The sequence below is a fragment of the Theropithecus gelada genome, chromosome 3 (genome assembly GCF_003255815.1).
Source record: "Theropithecus gelada isolate Dixy chromosome 3, Tgel_1.0, whole genome shotgun sequence".
NCBI classification, from domain to species: domain Eukaryota; kingdom Metazoa; phylum Chordata; class Mammalia; order Primates; family Cercopithecidae; genus Theropithecus; species Theropithecus gelada.
The window spans coordinates 62,356,924-62,377,424 of NC_037670.1; the positions used below are offsets into that span (position 1 = coordinate 62,356,924).

At 45.2% G+C, this 20,501-nt stretch overlaps 1 protein-coding gene across 6 annotated transcripts in view; it reads left to right on the plus strand.

The window, feature by feature from the left end:
- Positions 1 to 20,501, plus strand: part of GRB10 (growth factor receptor bound protein 10) — a 203,648-nt gene that overhangs the window by 73,840 nt on the left and 109,307 nt on the right. For 3 of the 6 annotated variants that reach the window (XM_025379745.1, XM_025379747.1, XM_025379743.1), the window contains one exon: positions 16,600 to 16,687. The exons of 2 other annotated variants lie outside the window; for them this stretch is intronic. Coding sequence is in view for 1 of the 4 variants with exons in the window: in XM_025379743.1 (XP_025235528.1) it covers positions 16,600 to 16,687 (88 nt within the window). In the remaining 3 variants the exon portion in view is untranslated. Of the gene's footprint in view, positions 1 to 15,184; positions 15,369 to 16,599; positions 16,688 to 20,501 lie in introns of all 6 variants that reach the window. One more of the 6 variants, XM_025379744.1, reaches the window with a different exon arrangement.

Below are 20,501 nucleotides of genomic sequence, written 5' to 3' on the forward strand. Positions count from 1 at the left end.
CCTATCAACCCATCATCTAGGTTTTAAGCCCCCCATGCATTAGGTATTGTCCTAATGCTCTCCCTCCCCTCATCCCCTACCCCCTGACAGGCCCCAGTGTGTGATGTTCCCCTCCCTGTGTCTATGTGTTCTCATCGTTCAACTCCCACTTATGAGTGAGAACATGCAGTGTTTGGTTTTCTGTTCCTGTGTTAGTTTGCTGAGAATGATGGCTTCCAGCTTAAAGGATGGTCACTCTTAAGATGAAGTCTCTTTGCAGGGGCTTCTGTCTCTGCCCGCAGTGATGTTCTTCAGCCTTGTTTTCCTCCTTCATGTAGGTGTCACTGTACACCTGTGGGCCTAGCCCTTCCTCCTTGCAGTCTTCACTTTTGGACCCCTTTTCAGTGGGGCCTTCCCTTGTGTTCTGTGTAAATTGCAGTCTCCGCCCTGTTTATCCAGCTCTATTCTGTTCTTTTATTCCATAGCACTGCACTCTCAGATTATAAACAAGTAAATGGTGTGTTTATTGCTTACTATCTGTTTTCTTTAGATAAAATACAAACTCCATAGGGCAGGATTGTTGCTTTAAACACTCATGTGCTGGGCATAGAGTCATTGCTTGGTAAATATTTGTTGAATGGATCAGTCTCTCTGAAGATTGACTATTTTTCTTCTGCTTGAGTGACCAAGAGGTTGGATACTCCAAGTCTCTGAAACTCTGTGATTGGTTATCCATGACTGTGTCACGCTTGGGTAAAGATTTTGAGGGGTTCAACAAGCTTAGACATTGGACAGTAATTGCAGGGCCTCTCTTGCTGCTTAAACGTTCTTGACCCTGAGAGCTGTGAATGGCAACCTCTGCTCTCAGAGTTTCGACGGTTGTGATTTCAGTGTGTATAGGACTTATGTTGGGCTCCTGGTGAACTGGCTATTAACGTGTTTTTGAAACCTGCCCTTAATGTACAAATTACTTTGGAATAAAGTTAGATCTCTGGTCCTCAAAGAGTGAAGTATTAGATGTAGAGTGTGGGTTGAAGACCCAGGCTGGAGAGTCCCTGAGTTCTGTACTCTGGGACCCTCATGTGAGTGAGCTCTCACTCATCTCAGGCAGTGTGCTCAGGAAGCAGCAGTGAGTGAGCGGCCTTGAGCCGAGGGTGCCACAGTGGCCATGAGAAGAAAGCGTGGGTGGAAGTGGATGTAGAAGGCAAAATAATCAGGATCAGTTAGCAGTTCACAGGTGGATAAGGAGGAGTTGGAGGCTGACTGATTTCTGCATGGGTAACTAAGCCATGCAGGTGGCTGACTGGCATTCAGGGAGGTGAGGGTGATGCCAGCATTTCAGAAGAAAGACATTTCAAGCCAAACTCATCTTCCCATTCCCCAAACTGGCCTCCCCTCTCTGTATTAATTCTCCCTTGAACTGGGTTCTGGGCTTCCTGATTTGAGGGAGTTGTATCCCCTTCCCTTTCTTCCCTTCTGCTGGACACAGTTCCACAAGCCTCCGGATCTTGGCTTGGGAATCCCATCCCCTCTTTGTTCTGGCACTTAGTCAGTGGGCTGGAATCGTCTGGTTCTGCTGAGTCCCTGGCCTCCTCCCTTTGCTGGGTGCCCAGAGCGCCTTGGACTCCCCTGGAGTGACAGTGGAGTCTCTGCATGGGGGGATCAGAACTGGGCCTGCTGCATGTTGAGCAGTCTGGAGTGGGGTCAAGCAAAGTATGGCCATGGCTTTGTGGTTGCGCCTCGTAGGCCCCTGCTGGAGCTGGTGCCAGTGCAGGGTGAACAGATCTGTGTGTCTGACCATCACACTTCAGTGGGTCCAGAGACCCCAAGAACCTCATTTCAGAGAATGAGGCCTTGGCTAAGTGGTGCTAAAAAGCAATTTCCATCTAAACACCTGGTTGATAATATGGACACAGGAAGATACTCTCTTCAGATCTACTGATAATGAACAAGGTTCCTAACATAGGGAGAAGGTATTTAGGTAAAGAAGTGTTTTGTAACTTCAGCGGTGTATAAGGAGGTGCCTGTTGTCATATCTGTAGATTACCTGTATCTGTGTACATTTTACGTTTGTATTACTTGTGTTTCCACACATGGTTCAAAATTCATATTTATGTATATATACATATATATGTGACTGTGACGCATGTGCACGCGCACACACACACACACATTCTTCAAGCTTTTCATGTGAGTGAGTGTCCCTCCTTTCGGTGGCAGCATTAGGAGCACATGGCCTGGCAGCTGCTTCCTGTGGTGGAGCCCCGTTGCCCCTGACTTCCTTGCTGTTGGTTGAAGCTGGAGCAGTAACCAGACTATTGCACTTATAACTGCTTTTCAAGTACGTAAGAATAGGTTCACCTATTGAGTGAAAGGACGGGTGAAGACTTTCTGTGTTTCTGTCCTTGGCACCCCCTTGCAGTTGTTAGGCTGCAACAAAGTGAGAGACTGTCTCCTTGGGGCAACGTTGAGAAAGGAGCTAGCATGTGTTTTGTGACAGGACTTTGTATACCTCATCTCACTCAGTTTTCCTACCAAACTTTTTGAAATGGGTATGATCCAAATTTGCCTATAGTAAAAGTGAAGCTCAGAAACTTTGGTTGACTTATCCAGCCCCGCCAAATAGCTGAGAACACAGAAGGTGCTGGCTGCAGCCTTTATTTTCTCTGGCCCCAAACCTGAGCTCCTTCCTCCCTCCCCTCATCTGGCATCGTCATTTGGAGGTAGTTTATCATAATCTTTTCCATCTTCCTTTTCTCTCTGTGTGCCATTCTGGATAGTTTCTATTACTGTGTCTTCATCGGGTGCTCCTACCCTAGGCCTCTCCGGACCACTCCAGCCCTTGGGCGAGGGAGCCTCACGGTGTGTCTTTGGAGATTGGTCACTGGGGATAGAGGGAGGGGAGAGAAGCGTGGTGTCCAATGTCTGGTTAATCCTGCCTGCATATTTTTCATCTCCTGTATTGCATTTTTCATCTGTAGGGTTGGATTTGGTCATTTTATATCTTCCACTTCTCTGCTTATCACTCATGCTTTGCTTTTCCTTCTTGAATGCACAGAGCATATTTATCTTCATCATTTTAATATATCGCCTTCTATATCCATCATCTTGGACATTTCTGTATCCATTTCTGCTGGCTGATTTCCCGTATCATGATGGGTTTTATTTTCTTTTCATGCTTGGTACTTTTTGTTTCGATCCCAGTCATTGTAAATTTCATCTGGTTGGGTGCTGACTGTTTCTTGGGAGGGGGCTATTCTTTTCAATATTTTGAACTTTATTCTGGAAAAAAGCTGCTTGGAAATAGTTTGACCCTTTTGAGGCTGGCTTATAAGCTTTGTTAGCTGGGCCCAGAGTCACTTTTAGTTTGGGGCTTATTTGCCCCCACTGTTGAGGCAGGACCCTTCTGAGGGCTGTCTTGTGTCCCATGCGTAAGGAAGTTTTCCTTTTGGGTTGGTGGGAACACACTTCTCTCCAGATGGCTCTGTCTGCTTCATTCTGGTGGTTCCTCCCAGTCTTGGTATTTTCCTTACATGCATGCATCATTAATCCTCAGTTGGAGATGTGTGGGGAGCCCCCTCTCTTGAGTGCTATCCTCTCTGCCTTGACTTTCCTGAGTGTTGAGCTCTGTCTCCTTAGGATGACCCCAGGCTGTGCCTGGAAGGGAGATCCCCCCTCCCTGTGCTGTAGCTGGGAAGCTCTCCCCAACCAGTGAGTGGGCACTGGTAGAGCTGCGTCATGTGGATCATGTCTCAGGAATTACTGTCCCATGCTGCCTGTTGTCAAATGTATGAAAACTGTTTCAGTTTTAATTATTTAAGGAGAGAGGGTACATCTAATCTTTTATATTTCATATTGGCCAGAAGCTCAGAAGGCACCTATGATATTATTTTAACCATGGTTCTAGGAATAGATTTGCTTTGGAACATTTTTGTGGAGTGTGCAGACTCAGCCTTAGAACTCCGAAGAAGTTTAGATGTCATATGGTCCAAAAACCTGATTTTATTGGTGAGAAAATAGGCCCAGAGTGAAGTTATTTGCTCAGAATCATAGTTTGTCACACTGGCAGTTTGTAAACATTTGGCTCATCCCACAATAAGATTTTTCATACCTGAAGGGCGAGGTGAACTGTTTCTCGTGGCCCACAGCAAGGTTGGGATCCACCAATTCTTCCTGCTGTAATGGCTGCCCGAGTTTGGTCTTACTGGGAAAAGTCTCTTTGGCAGAGGGATTGAGTTTCCTGAGCCCTGAGATCTGTGCTGTTTATTCATTTTTATGAATAAAACGAGCTTTATCCAAAACCTCTGGGGAGCATCACCTTGAATCGCCGTCCTCTTGCCCTGCCAGCGCAGCCCTTCTGCTTGCACCTGGAAGCTGCTCCATGCCCTTCCCTGCTCCAGATCACACCTGCCCTTCGAAGGGCTGCCACACCTGGGAGCCCCAGGCTGGAGCTCCAGGCCAGACCTAGCTTACCTCATTCCGCCTCCAAATTCTTGGCATCGGCTGCCGTTTACCCTTGGCCCCCTGCCCTCTGCCTGTGGGAGGGACTTAGAAATGAGGAAAAGCCACCACCAAGGATTACATCATATCAAACCCTGGGGCCTTTTCCTGGTCAGCCAGGACAATGAGAGTTATTTCCAAATTCTGAGATTATTGTTGAGAAAGTTCAAGGAAGAGATTCCTCTCTTCCTTCTGCTCATGGGGGGAGAGTGTGGGTGTGTCACGTGCTTCCTACAGCCCTGATCTGCTACGAAGGCAACCCTGGCTCTGTTGATCACTCTCACAGCTGCACATAGTTTGCTTCTCTGGTTTTAGTGTAGAGGTTGCAGGGGTTGTGGGACCCAGAGAGAAAACGAGAAACTTGAAGTGGAAGAAGCTGGGCTCAGCGCAATTGCAACGGCTTTGTGCACCCCACCTGGGAGCTCAGGAGGGCTCAGGATTGCACTGCCTGTTTTTTGTTTGTTTTTTTTTTTTGAGACAGAGTCTTGCTCTGTCGCCCAGGCTGGAGTGCAGTGGTACGATCTCGGCTTACTGCAACCTCTGCCTCCCTGATTCAAGAGACTCTCATGCCTCAGCCTCCTGAGTAGCTGGGACTACAGGCACCCACCACCATGCCTGGCTAATTTTTTGTATTTTTAATAAAGATGGGTTTTCACTGTGTTAGCCAGGATGGTCTTGATCTCCTGACCTCATGATCCATCCACCTCAGACTCCCAAAGTGCTGGGATTACAGGTGTGAGCCACCGCGCCCGGCCATGCACTCCCTGTTTTAGACAAGGAAATTGAAGGTGAGAGATGGTAAGGGGTTGTCCCCACAGCGAGTGCACCAAAAAGCTCTGCTCTCCTTAGCATGCCACACTGTCTTTTGATAATTAGGCCTTGTTTTACTCGGTCCTTTTTATTTGGGGTCTGGATGTGCACGTGTGGATGGGTGTGCACATTATAGAGCTGGGTAGCTCTGTGTTCTCTTTGCCTCCTGAAGGGATTTGGCATGTTGGTGACATTTTGACCTGGTCCTTTGGGGCCTCCTGAAGCTTAGCGTATGCATTGATTCTCTGTAATCCACAAGAGGAACGTGACAGGACTAGGAAATATTCAGGGAGGGGAACCTGGAATCTCTCCCACTTTTCTAGAGCTTTGAATCGTGGTTGGCTAGAATACCCTGGGGCCAGGAATGAAACATGTTTTATTCCATGTGGAAGTTTGTTGTTTGTTTTCAAGTTGTATTTATTTATTTACTTATTTATTTTTTTGAGACGGAATCTCTCTCTGTCCCCCAGGCTGGAGTGCAGTGGCGCCATCTCGGCTCACTGCAAGCTCCGCCTCCCGGGTTTACGCCATTCTCCTGCTTCAGCCTCCTGAGTAGCTGGGACTACAGGCGTCCACCACCACGCCCGGCTGATTTTTTGTATTTTTAGTAGAGATGGGGTTTCACTGTGTTAGCCCGGATGGTCTCGATTTCCTGACCTCGTGATCCGCCCACCTTGGCCTCCCAAAGTGCTGGGATTACAGGCGTGAGCCACCACGCCTGTACATATTTAAAGTATGTAAACACAATTTGACTGTAACTTGCATTGTCACTAATCCTCTTGTAGTACTTTAAAGATTGTGTTGTCAGCATTATTAAGTGGGTAGTTTAGAGATTCTGATCTTCTGATTTCTCAGACTGTTAAGTTACTGTAGAATTCGTGGTCGATTAAGGTACTGCTACATGTTGACTATACTAACAAATTAATATTATGGTAATATATGTGGATATTTTGGTGTCTGAATAGTTGCCTTTTTGTTAAAGTTGGGGATGGAGGAAGTGGTGGGGAGGGGTGAAGGTAGGGGAGGAAGAGGTAGAGATGATAGTAGAGGTGGTGGTGGAGGGGGAGGAGGAAATAGAGATAATGAAGAGTGTGGAGGTGGATGTGATGGTAGCAGTGGAGGTGTTGGAGGTGTAAGAGGTGAAGGGTGGTGGGAAGGAGTAGAGGTGATGGAATGGGTAGAAGTGGTGATGAAGGGGTAGGTAGTGGAGGAGGGGGAGCTGGAGGTGAAGGTGGAGGTGGTAGAGGAGGTAGAGGAGGTGGAGGTGATGTTGGAGATGATGGAAGTGATGGTGGAGGTGAGGATAGAGATGGTGGAGGAGGTAGAGGTGAGGATGGAGGAGGTGGAGATGATGTGATAGTAGAGGAGGTGGAGATGGTGGAAGTGATGGTGGAGGTGGTGGAGGAGGTGGAGGTGATAGAGGTAGCAGAAGAGGTGGAGGTGATGGTGGAGGAGGTGGAAGTGATGGTGGAGGTGGTGGAGGTGAGGATGGAGGAGGTGGAGGTGATGTGATAGTAGAGGAGGTGGAAGTGATGGTGGGGATGGTGGAAGTGATGGTGGAGGAGGTGGAGGTGAGGATGGAGGAGGTGGAGGTGATAGAGGTAGCAGAGGAGGTGGAGGTGATGGTGGAGGAGGTGGAAGTGATGGTGGAGATGGTAGAGGAGATGGTGGAGATGGTTGAAATGCTGGCGGTGATGATGGAGTTGGTAGTGAAATGATGGTGGGGGTGGTAGAGGAGATGGAGGTGGCGGTGCAGGAGGTGGAGAAGGTAGAGGAGGAGATGATGGGGCAGTGGAGGTGATGGAGATGGAAGGAGGTGGTGGGAAGGGGTGGAGTGCTGGTGCAAATATTTGGAGGGGAGGTAGTGACAGTGGAGGAGGAGGAGGCAGTGGCAGCAGGGGCAGTAGTGGCAGTAGTAAAAATAGCAGCTGAGATTTACTGAGCCGTGCTTTCCATGTGTGATCACACTAAATCTTCAATAGTCCTTGGAGGTTATAATCACACAGGGTGGTTTAATGTCTTCCCCAAGGTCATGTAGCTATGCTTCTGTAGAAATTCTAGAGCTAGTGCTGTCCCCCTTTCGGCCAAAATGCCTCATTGATGTGGGAATACCAGATCCAAAAACAGGAACAAAACTGACTTGGCAAAGGCATTTTATTTTGGGAAAACCATTTGTCAAGATTGACAGGCTCTGGGCAGGAGGTTTCTTTGTAGGGTGATGGAAATGTTCTAAAATTAGATTGTGGCGATGGTTGTACAGATCCTTAATTATACTAACATTCATTGGTTTGTATGCTTCCAACAGATGAAATTTATGTTACATAATTTATATCTCAATAGAGCTGTTTTAAAATGTAAATGACTGATAGACTCCTCCCCTTGTGAATAACCAGAATTGATGTTTCTGTGCTGAACACTGCAGAGTGGGTGGTTAAAGTGAGGCAGTTCATACACTACTTTTGCTTTTAATTCAAGAATTGCTGCGCTTGGAGGTAGTTCTGTGGAAATAAGTGCCTGAATATGGAGTACAAGCCACTGATCTGTGTCTTTTTAGGCTGTATGATTTTAGTGAAAATGCGATCATTTTTTATGTGGTGGCGTTTTCCTTGCCAGGCCAGGCATTCTTACCATGTGGGAGAAAAGTTTTTTTCTACTCTGACCAGGGCTTATCCAGATATTTTCATGTCGGGCTCAGCAGCCTATATGAATACAATTATAAGTAAAGAGCATCCCCCTTGTTCCTTGATACAAGACACCTGGCTTGCTGAGTTTTCTTTTTCCCCATCTCAGGCTTTTGGAAGCAGCTCTTGTTTTGGTTTAAGGATCAGTTTGACTGAAATCTCTGCTTAAAAACCTCTTGCCCCCTTTCCTCTTGCATAGACATGAAGTGTAATATCAAAACAGGCAGTAACATTTTGGGTGAGAAAAATGGCTCCGGCTCCTTTATTATGAGGGTTATTTCCATTTGAGGGACTAGTTTTGCACACCTTGCAACTGGCAGAGTTGGAGTGCTGATACTGCAGCTTTTACGAAGTTCACTAATGTTTTAGGAATTTTTTTTTCAGCCTTTTTCAGCCTTGTGGAGTTTCTGCATGTTTTAGGCATTCTCTGAGTGACAGATTATGTAGTTACCCATGGCTCAGTTGTTAAGGACATGTTCTCTGATTCAACCCCAGTGGGTCTCACACCCACGGTTATGAGATGTGATTTGCTGGGCAAGCTGCTGTCCTCCTTTTTCCTCATCGGTAAGGATGAGGTAACAACAGTACCCATCAGAGACAGGATTTAAGTGGGAATGTGTGTAAACTGTCTAGCACTGTACCTGGTACCCAGGAACTGTAATATTAGTAGAAACCCTGCCATTTTTACATTAATATTTAATAAAAGTGTGATTATATGGCTGAGGGAGGGTAGTTGTGAAATCTGTAACTACACTGTATCTGACGGCTTGTGTGTATTCAAAGTTCTAGAACAGGCATATGTGCAGTTGGTACAGAGGGTATCAGGCGTTGGAAGGGAGCTGATGAGCTGGGTGATGCCTCCATTTTCAAAATGCAGGTAACACAGGTAGTCAGTCTTCACTCAGGCTGCGATAGCTTAATGGGCTTGTGGTTTGAAACATTTTCCTTCTTTATGTGCATCCTGTGTGAAATGACAAACCCCATCCCTGTTGCATTTCACATATTCATCTGCAGACTCAACACCCTTGGGTGGACTCCAGCAATGTGCCTCACCTGTCTCAGCTGATGTCCCTGGCTGAGCAGGAGGGGTTTGGGAAACTGCCCGCAGGAAGGCCCCAGGGAGCTCTGAGACCCGGATGGTGGGTCATGTAGGATTGTGTCTTCTTTGCCTTTGCACCAAAAATCTGAGGGTAGCTTCAGGAGAGGGTTGCGGGAGGGCGCTGGGAGATCCCCTTTTAATTGCACCTTCAGGAGCAGTTCTCATCCACTGTTCTCATCCGTTACTTTTTTTTTTTTTTTAATTTGGTTGGTTGTTTTTGCATACCTGTAGTGTTTAAAGTTGATCCCTGTTAAGCCTGTAGGTTTTGATCGGGCATTCTTCCAGGTGGAAGACATTTCGAGTCCCTGTCATTCTGTTCTCTGTGGCATTGGTCTTTGTTTACCTTAGTGGAGTTATTAAGTGTGCCTTCTGTGCCGTTCTCTGGGTTCTGAAAATATTGTGCACAGGGCAGGCTGAGGACACAGCCACGTGATACCCACTGTAGAGAGAGGGAGAGCGAGACCTCCTACGCAGGCTGCCAGTCCTGTGTTCAGTAGTAAGGTCAGTGCCCGCTGTCTACCGAACACTCAGTACCTTTAGTTGCTGGGCAAGTCCTTTATTTGTTATTTTAATTTGAACCTCAGAAGTGACCTGTGAAGTGGCCATTCTGCCTCAGGAATGTGTGGAGATACCCCAAAGGTGAGGCAGTTGCCCTAAGTTCCAGGACTAACCAGCATGTGGGGCCTGGGATCTGAGTCAGTGTCCGGCCTGCTGTGCAGTCCTTCCATTTGTCACCTGCAGTGCCCGCTGCACTGATGATGGCACGCCTCTCATCCAGTTTTCCTGCTGCCTCTCCAGCTGTGTGTTGCTCCCGCTTTTTAGATAAGAAAACTGCCTGAATCGTCCAATGAACAACATCCCCTGGTTCTCTGGGGCCGGTTCCTCTTGTGCATCTTGTAGTGTTTAGTTGGCACCCAGCAGAGGCAAGAGTGCATTTGATGCTCTAGTTGAAACGGAATGCCAGTAACTGGTGGAAGGGGCTGCTTCTCCTCTGTTTTGTGCCCAGGCTACCTCGTGATGCTTTTTGCTGAAGCCTGGGCTTTGAAAGGTGAGTGGTGGAACATTCTTGTCCCTCCATCCTCACAGAGAGGCAGAGGCATCCGTGCCCCAGATCTTGGGGCGAGGCTGGGCTGTGTGCCGGGGTTGTGAGGATGAGTCAAGGATGCCCGTTTCTGGGGAGAGGGTAGGCACCAATCCATTGGCCCTTGTTACTTCCTGCTTGGAATTAAAGCAGGGCTGCAGGGTAAGGTATGAGGAGGCAGACTTTTCGTTGGGGTTGTCAGAGAAGGTGCCCAAAGGACGAGCCTTGAGGATGGGTTGATGGGGTGTGCATGGTGGGTGGGGTAGAGAACATTCTACATAGTGAGCATCCAGGGCTGAGTTCTGTGAGAGGCACACAGCAGTCGCTTTGGAGTCAAGGAAAACCAACTGGGTTGGTGGCTCCTAGAGTGCCATGGAGGTATGTGCCACGTTACATTAGGAAGGGCAGTTCACACATAGACACCCGGGTCCCCTTCTGCGGGCCTGACTTAGGTCTGGCTGGGGCCTGGGAGCCTGCATTTCTACTGTGTTCTCCCAGGTGAGGACCAGCCACACCAGGCCACCTGGTACCCTAATAGGCATGCCCACAGAGTCCACAGCAAGCTCACCATTTTCTTCCTCCCACGAGTCACTTTTTTTTTTTTTTTTTTTTTTTGCTATATGAATCAACCCAAATGTCCATCGGTGACAGACTGGATTACGAGTCACTTTTTATGTGTACTCTGTGAAACCTCTGGCCCTTCATCTGCAGAGTGAGGGACGTAAAGCCACCTGCCTCTGTTAGCCAGGGTGTTGGCAGTCTGCAGTGGGCACCCTCTGGAGGGCGCGGGTTGGGGGTGGGGAGCAAAAGAAAAAAAAAGTTTAATGGAGGGATCTGGAGAAAGCAGCTGAGTTGTGGTTCCCAGCCTGGGGCCAGCAAGGAGCCTGAGGGAGTGAGGCCAGGGGGCATTTGTGCAACCCCCAGAGCGTGGCTTACGGAAGGAACAGCCCAGCTGGCCTCCCAGGCTGTGTTCCTGCCTGGCCTGGCTCCATCGGCCGCCCACCACTGGGGCCAGCAGACCAGCTATTGGTCGATGCAGCTGAGGCAGACTCATGCCCGGCACAGGACAGAGGAGCAGACAGAAACCATTCTCCTCACCCACTGGAGGGCTCTGTTACAGGAGATGGCTCAGCAAAGGGCCTGGGACTAGGTCACCCCAGGAGAGGGAGAGCTTCTCGTTTTCATCTTTATGAAGGTGGTGTTTCTGCCCCGATCTGCTCTACCGGCTTATTCTGACTTTGGCAAGTTTTTCTAAAGCATGTGGATTTGGGAAAGTTCAGCATTAGTGAAGTGACCTGTGGGACTTTAATTAAGGAGCTTGGCTGCCCTCTCCCATCCTTCCACCTTCCCCTAGAGGTAGAGAGCATAGTGATTAAGGGCTCTGAGTAAAAAGCAGACTCACAGTCGGGCGCCGTGGCTCACGCCTGTAATCCCAGCACTTCGGGAGGCCAAGGCGGGTGGATCACGAAGTCAGGAGATCGAGACCATCCTGGCCAACATGGTGAAACCCCATCTCTACTAAAATACATAAAATTAGCCGGGCGTGGTGGTGCGCACCTATAGTCCCAGCTACTCGGGAGGCTGAGGCAGGGGAATAGCTTGAACCTGGGAGGCGGAGATTGCAGTGAGCCGAGATCACGCCACTGCACTCCAGTCTGGTGACAGAGCGAGACTCTGTCTCAAAATAATAAAAAAAAGCAAACTCACAGGGCCTCCCCCATTCCCTTCCCAGTCCTTCCCCCAGTGGGCTAGGCTGGGAAACAGACACACAGACAAACAAAAACTAACCTGGAGAGGAAACCAAGCTAACACAATGATAAACCTTTTATTCTTGTCCCTGTGTTCATTGCCCTGCACCTGGCAAAGTGCCACTGTTTGCCTCTGAATGGTGGGTAGACATTTGCCCCTGACCTTCCAGCTCTGTCAGGGTGATCTTTTTAATGCCACGGTGGCTAACTTTTTACCTGCTGCCTTTTGTGTTTTGGCTTTATTTTACAATCACTGTAATTTGTCATACTATGAAATCTTTCTTGGCTTCTCAAGAGAACAGATTTCATGTCTGAAGTGTCTTATCTGTTGAATTAAAGAAGGTACATTTCTTTTTTGACCTTGGAATTTCATAAACAAATGAGCCACTTGTTGAAATTTTGTTCTTACTGCCATAATTTGTCATTCAGGCCTGTCAGATTTTTAACAGTGCTTGAAGCATCGAGTTGCAAGATAAAATATAGTATCCCCAGTTAAATTACAGATAAGCTACAAATACATTTTAAGGGTAAGTCTCATGAAATATTGTGACATACTTATACCAAAAAAGTATTAATTATTAATCTGAAATTCAAATTTAATTGGACATCCTGTATTTGTATTTGCTAAATCTGGTGACACTATTTAGACAAGGTTGCCTTAAATTAGGTTTGCAAGTTACTTGTCTTCTAAATAGATGTCTCAGTTGGCATTTAAAAGAGGAGGTCTCGGGCAAAGCAGTCATCTGACAGAGGAATGGGCCTCGCACCTCACAGTGCACAGGAAGCACCCAACGGGCTTGTTAACCTGCAGGGCCTTGCTCCTTGCAGGACAGGCCTGGAGCAGGGCTGTGCAGGCCCTGGGTGATCTGGAGGCTAGTCCCACCCACGCTTTGAAATAGGTGGGGTAGTATATCTTCTGGATATAGTCTGTCAGTGTTTGTGGGATCAACCCAATAGCAACATTTGTATTAGCAGTGTGTAGTAATTATTCACATACATAGCAGTAAATATTTCAGATGAAATGTTTTAATAATTTAAGCAAACTTTGAAACTATTTTGATGTTTGCATGGAAGAAAATGACTAAGGAATTCATATAAAAGAAGCAAGAGGGGAAATGTTCTGCTGATGAGAAAACACGTTGGCAGGCTGTGAGAATGGAAAATGTGGGATTGCCGGCCCGGGAGCGGGCAGCTCTGTGGAACCGGCGAGGAGGTGGCTGAGAAACACTTGGATGTGTGTAAGATTATAACATGTGAGCGGGGTGACCTCCCTAATCAGACAAAAGGAAGGCTTGAGTGCTAAGTGGGCCTGGTAGAACTGGTCAGCCACTTTTAGGGGGAAGGAGTCATTGTATTTTCTCCCCTTTTACTATCCCCCAAAATAAATGTCAGGAAGAGGAAAGAATAATACATCAAGTCAGAAGAGAAATCAGAGTAAAACACAGATGGAGGTTTTTCAATTTTCTTGATAGAGGCTGAAAATGATTTTCAAGGTTAAATGATGTGCCAAAAAGATAAAGTCAGTAAACTTGACTACATTGAATTATACTTTTAAGAATCAAAAGTACAATTAAATTTAAAGACAAGCAAAGTGGGAGAAACATTTTCTACAAATGTGAATGAACTTACTTGCCTACTGCGTAAAAAGCTCGTCATGGGAGAAGTGGAAGCAAGTCTGTGTTCAGTGACAGTGGGCTGGGAGGCCTGCGGGCCACCAGGGATGGGTGGTCACCCAGGGCTCAGCCTAGCTTGATGTTTTCCATCATAAACAGATGAGCAGATTGACTCAGAAAATCCAGGTAACTGACCCCGAGCCCTTAGCTGATGAGTGTCGGGTTTGTGATTCATTCATGGACATTTTTTACTGGGAACCCCTTGTGCCCTCAGGATCGAGTCTAGCTGACCTGCTAAAGGATAGCCCAAAAGAAGAAATACAGAGGTCTAATTCGCTTATGAAAAATGTTCAACCTCAGCGTTATAGACCTGCATGTTAAAACCACAGGGTGGGGCCGCTGCTTACCTCTGGAATTAGCCAGAAAAAAATTCCAGAAAAATAAACAGTCACTGGCTGGCTTGGGTGTTATGAAACAGGCGGTTGCCTTCACTCCGGGTGGAAGGGTGAGTGTGTGAAGAAGAGTTTGACTGTGTGTATCTAGAATCTTAAAAAAGTGCACGTGGCCTCTGGCCTAGTCCTTCTACTTCTAGGGATCCTAAGCAAATAATCAGAAATGTGGACAAAGTTTTGTGCCCGAAGGTGTTTATTTGATCATTATTTATGCTGTCTGAAAGTTGAAAACAACTGCAGAGTGTCTACTAGAGTAGTTTAGAATATGAAAAAAATGATATTTACCGAAGTTTTAAAATAGTTGAAGACAGGGACAGGAAAACACATAATTATTTACACAATCTGATTTCAACCGTGTCTAGTTATGTACAACAAAGGTGCAAAGACCACGGGAATGCTGTTATCCCACTGTTGTAGGATTTAGGCTAATTTTATATCTACTCTAGGTTAGATATTTATATAAAAATTTTCTTTGCGTGGATTGTTGTAAAATTCAGAAAAGAGGAAAAATATTTCTCTCAGATGCTAAAGAGCAGACTGGGTGGGAAATGTTGGCCATGGAACTGCAGAAACTAGATGGGAGATGGCTGAACTTGAGGGGCTGAGCTGGGAGGTACCACCCTCTCGGATAGCCAGGGGAACCCAGCTCCCTCCTCAGTGCCTCTTGTGGGGGTTCTTGAGGACCTTGCCCTTTGCTCCCAGACACTGTGTGCTCCAAACAGCCCTTCCCCTCTTTCTTAGTCAAAAGCTTACATTTCCAACAACCTGTATGTTCATCAGTAGGATATTGGTGAAAGGAATTACACTACACATCTACTTGGTGGGGTACACTAGAGTGCCGACGAAGATGATGATTTTTGGCCTGAAAAATTTCAAAAACGATATTAAAACACAATATGTGGAAGATAATTATGATTCAGTGTTTATCAGGATCATTTGTAATCCCCATGTGACTCATAGAGTATACATGTTCTCTACAAATAATCCAAACATTGCATAGATGCACATGGTAATTGTTGTTTTTGTTATTCTGATAAAAAGAGGTTCCATTTTAATTTTTTGTTCATTTTTTAACATACGAAAATACACATTTTTATACTAAGTTTTACATCTGTGATTAAAAAATGAAAAGAAAGCTGTTTCTTTTGAAAGGGGAAAAAGAGAGAAGCTGATGAAAATGTCTCCCTTAGGGCTTTGTTCGTTTTATTTTGTTTTCTCCAGATATTCTGGAGGAAGGCGTGAACGCGACTTTGCCTCCCAGGGAACAAGCATCCTCCTTCTAAATGGTAAATGTGGGTGAGCTGACCCTGCTGGAGTCTGTCCCCGGGGCTGCCCTCTGCCTCCCCCCATTGTGAGTGGTCCGTGAAGCACAGCGTTGACCAGACCTAAACCTGTTTGCTCCCAGGTCAGTGTGCACGCAGCAGAGAAGTGAGCATCCATCCCATTTCATGCGTGAGCAAGGAGGGCTCTGGGCAGAGAAGCCGCTTGCTGGGAAATATTCAGGCGGAAATTAAGAGTCCCATTCCTAAGACCTGCTGCTTGGTCACCTTGTTGAAATCAACGTGCCTTTTGAGTTTCTTGGGCAGTTTGGGTGCTGCAGAGTGGTGGGAAGGAGTGTGGACTCTCTAACTCAAGACCCAGAACAGCCGGGACCCACTGGGTGATGAGGGTTGTGAGGGTAACTCACTTCCCATGCCTCAGTGGCTGCCTCTGTGGCGGGAGCCCCGCTTGGCAGAGGGAGCTGTGTGTGCATGTTGGCTGTCGCCAGCACCTTGCATGCTGGATGTTTCACGTGCTTCAGTTTTCAATCTGGAAAGTCTCTTTTGCATGAATAGGAGGGAATTTGCTGAAGTCAACTATGATATTTGTGACAATGTACTAATATTGATAGTAGTTTTGGTGCACATCTTATACTTTTGGCACAGTTCAGACCTTTTTAATTACAATAGTAGTACATATGCATCATAAAGATTTCAAAGATTTTATAAATCTATAAGAGAAAACGGACATCTCTCCACCCCAAGTTAGTCACTGATAATATTTCTTTCCCCACATTTGAATGTGTCTTTCATTGGCTTCTGGTCCCATGCAGGTGTGTTTCTAGAATTGTGGGCTTAGGATCATAATATTGCTGTTTTACGTTTTGACTAAAAGTGTTTTTCTCACACTAATGTCTAAAAAGATGCCACAGAGCTCCTTAACATTTTGTGGAGGGAACCATTTATAAAACACTCTCTAGATGTTTCTGTCCCAGGTAACAGAATGCCCAGCACTTGATTACCTGTAGTTGTTACAGAAAATGCATGTGTTCCGTGGAATGTTAATTATTTGTATTCACTGCCTAAATGGAGCAGTTGGCAATAATTCTCTTTGAATTGCTATTCAGGGAAAGCTATTTAAGCCCAAACACAGGAGTAACTTTCAACTCCCTTGCCGAACAGCTTGCACCTTTTCACGATTAGCTTCCCTTATGCAGTCTATTTTCAACAACTATCATTGAAAAAGGAAAAAGTAAGTAAGTGGAAAGGAAGTAAGGAATTGAGGAAGAAAGGAAATGCTGGGAAAGCTGGGTGTTGAAAAGTGTGGGATGCTTCTTGTGAACTCACGGCCTTTCTGCTGTGGTCCTTTTTTTTTAGGACAAGGTGGAGCAGACACCTCGCAGTCAACAAGACCCGGCAGGACCAGGACTCCCCGCACAGTCTGACCGGCTCACACATCACCAGGGTGAGGAATGAACAAAACACAGGAACACTCCCAGTTCTAGCTTTGCAGCAGTGCCAGGACCTGATATTCTAAAATGTTGCTCTTCACACTAATAGATTACGATTCTAACATTGGTTCTTCTTTTCTCATTAAGGACAGTGAATTCCAAAATAGAGAAAGATCCTTGGTTCTGATATCTTCATGTATTTCCTTTCAATTAGCAAACTTCAGTGAGCAAAACTTCAAGATCAGTTTCATACGAGTTATCTAGGTTTCAGCCGAAAGGCGACTTAATGTCGCCTATTGAAGGGTACTCCAAGGTGAATCCTCTTGATTTTGGCATTTTTATATTTCCAATTAAGATGGTTTTGGGTGTATGTACTCTTGGTCTTTCTCTACCTTTCTCTGATTCTTTTTGTTCCTTCTATTAATATTTAATTTCCAGTGAGGTCATTGTGGGAAGGGAAGGAAAGGGAACTACCTTTGGGAAATTAGACTACTTAGGAAATTAGATCTAATAAATGGAAGCTTTGCTGTAGGATGAGGAGCCTGAGGATGAGGTTAAACGAAACGTGCACATGGCACATTGTTTGGCTTATTGGAGAGTTTAGGTACAGTAAATCACAGGTCCTGGAGCTGGTGGGAATGTGAATACTTAGATTTTCTTACATTACTTAATGAGAAAGGTTGACTATAAAAATAAAAACTGGGATCTGACCATGAAGTCAAAGCAATGTTTTCTCAATTGTTAGAAGATTCATAAAAGCTGTCAAGGTTTTCTGTGGCAAGCATAATTTTAGGATCCTCTTTTAGAAAACTTTGAAATGACATGATGCGGGGAAAGGGTACCAATTTGTTAGTATTGACTTCAAAGCTTAAGAAAATTTTAACATGTTACATTGTATGCTCACAAATGATCTCACTTAAATGGAAATAATTTGAGCCTTGGTGTTAATGCTCATATAAAAACTTAGGTTAATACTTTAATTAGGAAACCAGAAAAAATTACACTGAAAGAACTTTTTAAGGCTTACCTTTTATCCTTTGTCTTTAAATGGTACGCTCAAATATTCTACAGATATCAAAGTAGTTCAATTAAGGGACATTTATTTGCAGCACAGAATGTGGAGCACATTCCATGTAGAAGACAGCTGGTTCTCTTCCCTGATGTGGAGTTACACAGTATGCAGTTGAAGCTGAGTCTCGGATATATCCCCACGCCTGAAACAGGGCTTAAAGGAAGGGATGAACACGTTACTATATTGAACCCCACCTCTGCTCAGCGACTCAAGAGGGTTGATACCTTTAAGCACACCGTTGACATTGGCCACCTCTCCATCATTTTACATACACATAGCATGTAAAATGGGAAAGCCAAAAGAATTCAGCCTTGCTCAGACCCAAGCATGTCCGCTGATCATTGAATAGCTCTGTCCCCTCAGGGCTGTGGCTCCCAAAGCAGCATGGGTGCTGCTGGCCCGGGTCCCAGGGAATACAAAGGGCTGCGCTTTCCCTTCTCTGGCAGTGACTGGGGAAGCAGGGCCAGAACCAGGCCCAGCATATCCAGCCGAGAGCTGTGGTGGGGCTCCCCTGTTTTCCAAAGATGCTGGAAAAGGGCTGTTGCCTGGGACGGATTGTAGTACATGTGAACTCATGGCCAGGCAGCCGGGCAGAATGGATGCAACCTTGCAGCCAGAGCTAACCCAAGCAGCCTCCCAGTGCAGTGACGCAGACTGCAACCTTCGCAGTCTTCCATGAGGCAGCAGCTCCAGTCTGTCCCGACTTGACCACTGAGTGGGGAGGGGGAGGCAGGAAAAGAAAAAAACAACCCACCTAAAGCGAGTCTGCAAACCAACATTCCAAAAGCACATGAAGCAGTCCCATCCTAAGAAATACAGTATAGCTAACAAAACAAAGAGATTACCAATTTAGCCCATATGCAACAAAAAAAAGTGTGACCAAGGCTTTGAAATACGTGTTTATAATGCTCAGACAGATGCATGAAAGAATCATGTCTGTAGGACAAGGCAAGAAACTATGAAACACAACAAGAGGAAATGAGGCGAGACCTGAGCACCCTGGGCAATGCCTGAAGACAATGCAGTGTACTCCCAAGTGCAGGGGGAAAGATAAACATCCATCTAGAATGTTATGCCAACATATTGCTGACCAGGGAAGGCCAAATAAAGCTTTCTCAGGCAAAGATTGAGAAAAAAAGGTGTCACTGGCAATCTTCACTAAAAGAATGATTATTATTTTATTTTTATTGTTTAAGAGACCAGATTTTGCTCTCTCACTCAGGCTGGAGTGTAGCTCGTAGCTCACTGCAGCCTTGAACTCCTGGACTCAAGTGATTCTCCAGCCTCAGCCTTCTGAGTACCTGGGACTACAAGTGTGCGCCACCACTCCCAGCTAGTTTTAAAATTTTTTGTAGAAATGGGTCATTGCTATGCTTCCCAGGCTTGTCTCGAACCCCTCAAGTTATCCTCCCATGTCGACCACTGGAAGTACTTGGTTTACATGTGTGAGTTGCAGTGCCTGGCCTAGAAGAATGATTAAAAGTACTTCTTGAGGAAGAAGGAATGTGGATACTAGGGAAACATGGCACATATGGGAAAATAATATGTGACGAATGCTCAATTGTGTATTTAAAAATATTAGGTACATCTAAAGTATTGACTGTAATTACTAAAAGAATGTGTATATCATCTATAGTTCCCAACCTAGCAGAAAAAGATACAAGGGAATATATATGAAAAACAACAACAATAATCAAACAACATCAAGTAGAAAACAGAAGGAAAAACAAGATGTGAAGAGAAAAAAGATATTAAACAAAATACAAAAGAAGATAGTAGGAGTAATTCCAAGTCAATTCGTGATAGTGTTAACAAGCTCAAATTAATAGACACGCATAGCTCCCTTTACCCAACAGAGATTCTTGATTCTTTTCTAAAACCTGTGTAACTTTTTGAAAAGTTGACTGTATATAGAAAGTTGCACTAAATTTTAAGCAATCTATTTCATGCAAGGCTTGTTCTTTGACCCAGTGTGAATAAATCAGACGTCAACATAAAAAGTTGAAAACAAATCACATAAACATACATGAGGAAACTTTAAAACACACCCACTCTTATTTTACTTGTGAGTTAGACAGGAAATTGCAATGGAAATATCAATCATTTAGAACCGAATGAAAGTGAACATAGTACAGGTGGAAAGTTGTACAATGCTGCAAAGGTGGTAAGGCTACATTTCTAAGCTTCAAAAAAACGAAAATTGAAATTACAGAAATGAAATAGAGTAAGTCAAAGGAATGTAGAAGGAATTAATCATAAAAATTAAAGTCAGAAATTGTTGAAATAAAGAGATTACCAATAGGAACAAAATCAAACACCAGTCTTTTTTAAAAACGACCATGACAGCAAACCTCTAGCATAGACACTCAGGAGGGCAGAGGTGCCCAAGAAAATCATGTTAAGAGCACTTTAGCAAGTTTTAGAAACAGTGTCAAGAAAACTGTGAACAAAAAAATAGAAATCTGGGAGAAATAGATGATTTATTGCAAAAATGTGAAAACAAAATGGATTCTTGAAGAAATATAAAATCGTAATAGAGAAACAGCTCTGAAAGAAATGGTAATCAATATTGTATCTTCAAAAATACTCAAGTGGTTTGCAGATGAGTGATATTAAACTTTCAAGAAACAAACAATTTTTCTTTTCTTTTTTTTTTTTTTGAGATGGAGTCTTGCTCTGTCGCCCAGGCTGGAGTGCAGTGGCGCAGTCTCGGCTCACTGCAAGCTCTGCCACCTGAGTTTACGCCATTCTCCTGC